We start from the raw sequence: 2,113 nt of genomic DNA, 5'->3' as shown, positions 1-2,113 counted from the left end.
TGTTCCCCATCCCACCCACTGGCAGGGTACCATCAGCTGGGCTGCTCTAGCACAGCAGTTGTGTTCTTTGGCTCTTAGTTTTTATTGTGATATGTCTGAGAGTCCTGTACTGCAACATCCTGCTGCCTACCCATGATCTGGAAGAGAGGTTGCATTTGGCACACTTGAACAGTTTCTACATCAGTTGTTCCTGTCATAAGTGCAAGTCTCCCCCTGGAACTGCTCAATCAAATTCCATTTCTAATCAGAAAACTGGAAATGTAGATGTGATGTCTTCTTGTCCTGGAGGCTGCTGACTACCTCTCTGTCCACTTCTGTATCCCATCATAAATGTCAGTCTGATTTTCCTATGCTGTGGCATGTTTTTTCTTCTCCCTAGATACAACTATTTTTCTTCTGCATCTTCTTGTCTTTTTAACTCTGCTTTGGCACATGGGTTTTTTCACTCTGACTTTCATTACCTCTGTTCTGCAGGCTGACGGCTCACCTTTTTTCACTGTCATTCATGACCTTGCTGACTTACTGTTCTATTGCCTTTGCCATCTCAGCCAAAACTTGCTTATCTGCACTACCAGCAAAATTGGTAGCAAATTGGTTTGTAAAATTTTGCAAACTATAAAATTCAGATCCTTAAAGAGAGATTGGTCTTTAGATTCTGTATGTGTAAATCTCCTTGAGTATCATCTCATTAATAACCAGCCCCTTCCCCTGGTAATTGTGACAGTTCTTTTATTCTTAATGCAGGGGTTTCTTTATGCAGATAGAATTGCTGATATTTTCTGCTAAACCTTTAGCTTCTCAGATGATTGAAACAGTGAGTACCTCTCTGACAAATGAAGAAGTGGTGGTGGAATGGACAGCCTCCAAACCAGAAGCATCTGAATACGTAGTTGAGTGGTATGAGGAATTGGTCACGGATCCTTTTGGCAGATCATGGCAATATGTGTTGAATTCTACAAAGTGGACAACTAGCAAAAGTATGTTTATTTATCAGTTACAGCTGTAACTATGTACGGATCTATATGTATGTATAGTTATACTGGAAAGAACAGACAAGGTTGAACTCATCCAGCTTTCCTCAGACCATTTTAAAATGCAACAGTTTATTACATGCTTTATTGAAATCTCTGCATGTAATTTAACAGCAGTTTTAACTCTAATTTTCATGCAAGATTCAAAGTGATGTTTACTCCCATGTAAGATTAGGCTACACATTTTGTGTTTAAGAACTTCTGTGGCTCTATCTTATGCCAGTTAAGGAGGCCTATGACAGATGTACAGGATTTTAGCAGAGAAATCTGGAACCAAAAAAATGAATTTGAATATGGAAAATGGTCATGTTCCTTCTTGTGTGAGAGAGCAATAAATCTGAAAGGTGATTTGAAAGAGAATTCTACTTTGAAATACACAAGTGGAGTGACTGATCAGTCTGGCATGCTGAGCATAATCACATTTGTATTATGACCTAAGGCATTTTTAAGAGATTTCGGTGGCTTTATGATGCATTGACAAATAGGTGAGGATCTGCTCACGTTTTTCTCCTAGAGGCTGACTTGTTTTAACAGATAATCTGTCTAACCAGTACTGTTTGGACTATGCACATGTAGTTCCAGTGAAAAACCAAACAGTGTGCAGAGCTCAAGAGATATGTGCAAAGGCAAAGCTGTGAATGCTGATGTCAAGGTGAATATCCCACACACATTGCTTTAGCTTATCAAATGCATCTACTTTTCTTTATACATTTCAATTTATTTTTTTCACAAACACAGGAATAATGGTGCAAATGTTTGATATAATACAATATGTGCAAGAAGTGAATTTTGGATTGTTTGTTCTTTGGTTATCCATTAGTGCAATTAAATTTGTCAAATTTGAAAGTGATTCCTGTTCATATGAGGAGCTTTCTGAATCCTACATTAAGGAAAAAGAATTTCCAGAGTTTTCATAAAGCAGGTACCCTGCATTTTCTAAAGTGAAAAGGAGCACTCAGTTTGTTACTGATGTATCTAGTTAGCTTGTCCATGACATTTGTCTCCCTGGCTCAGAAAACTGTGATTTAAATACTCTTTCTGTGCTACCATAAAAAAATAACCAAACCCAAAAACCAAATCCA

General features: G+C 38.0%; 1 protein-coding gene across 1 annotated transcript in view; it reads left to right on the top strand.

The window, feature by feature from the left end:
* Window positions 1-2,113, top strand: part of IL31RA (interleukin 31 receptor A) — a 23,782-nt gene that overhangs the window by 11,587 nt on the left and 10,082 nt on the right. The window contains exon 9 of the mRNA XM_009081846.1: window positions 795-977. Coding sequence (XP_009080094.1) covers window positions 795-977 — 183 coding nt within the window. The remainder of the gene's footprint in view (window positions 1-794; window positions 978-2,113) is intronic.

The sequence above is a fragment of the Acanthisitta chloris genome, unplaced genomic scaffold (assembly GCF_000695815.1).
Source record: "Acanthisitta chloris isolate BGI_N310 unplaced genomic scaffold, ASM69581v1 scaffold389, whole genome shotgun sequence".
In the NCBI taxonomy this organism is placed as follows: Eukaryota; Metazoa; Chordata; class Aves; order Passeriformes; family Acanthisittidae; genus Acanthisitta; species Acanthisitta chloris.
This window is presented reverse-complemented; position numbering and strand designations above follow the sequence as displayed.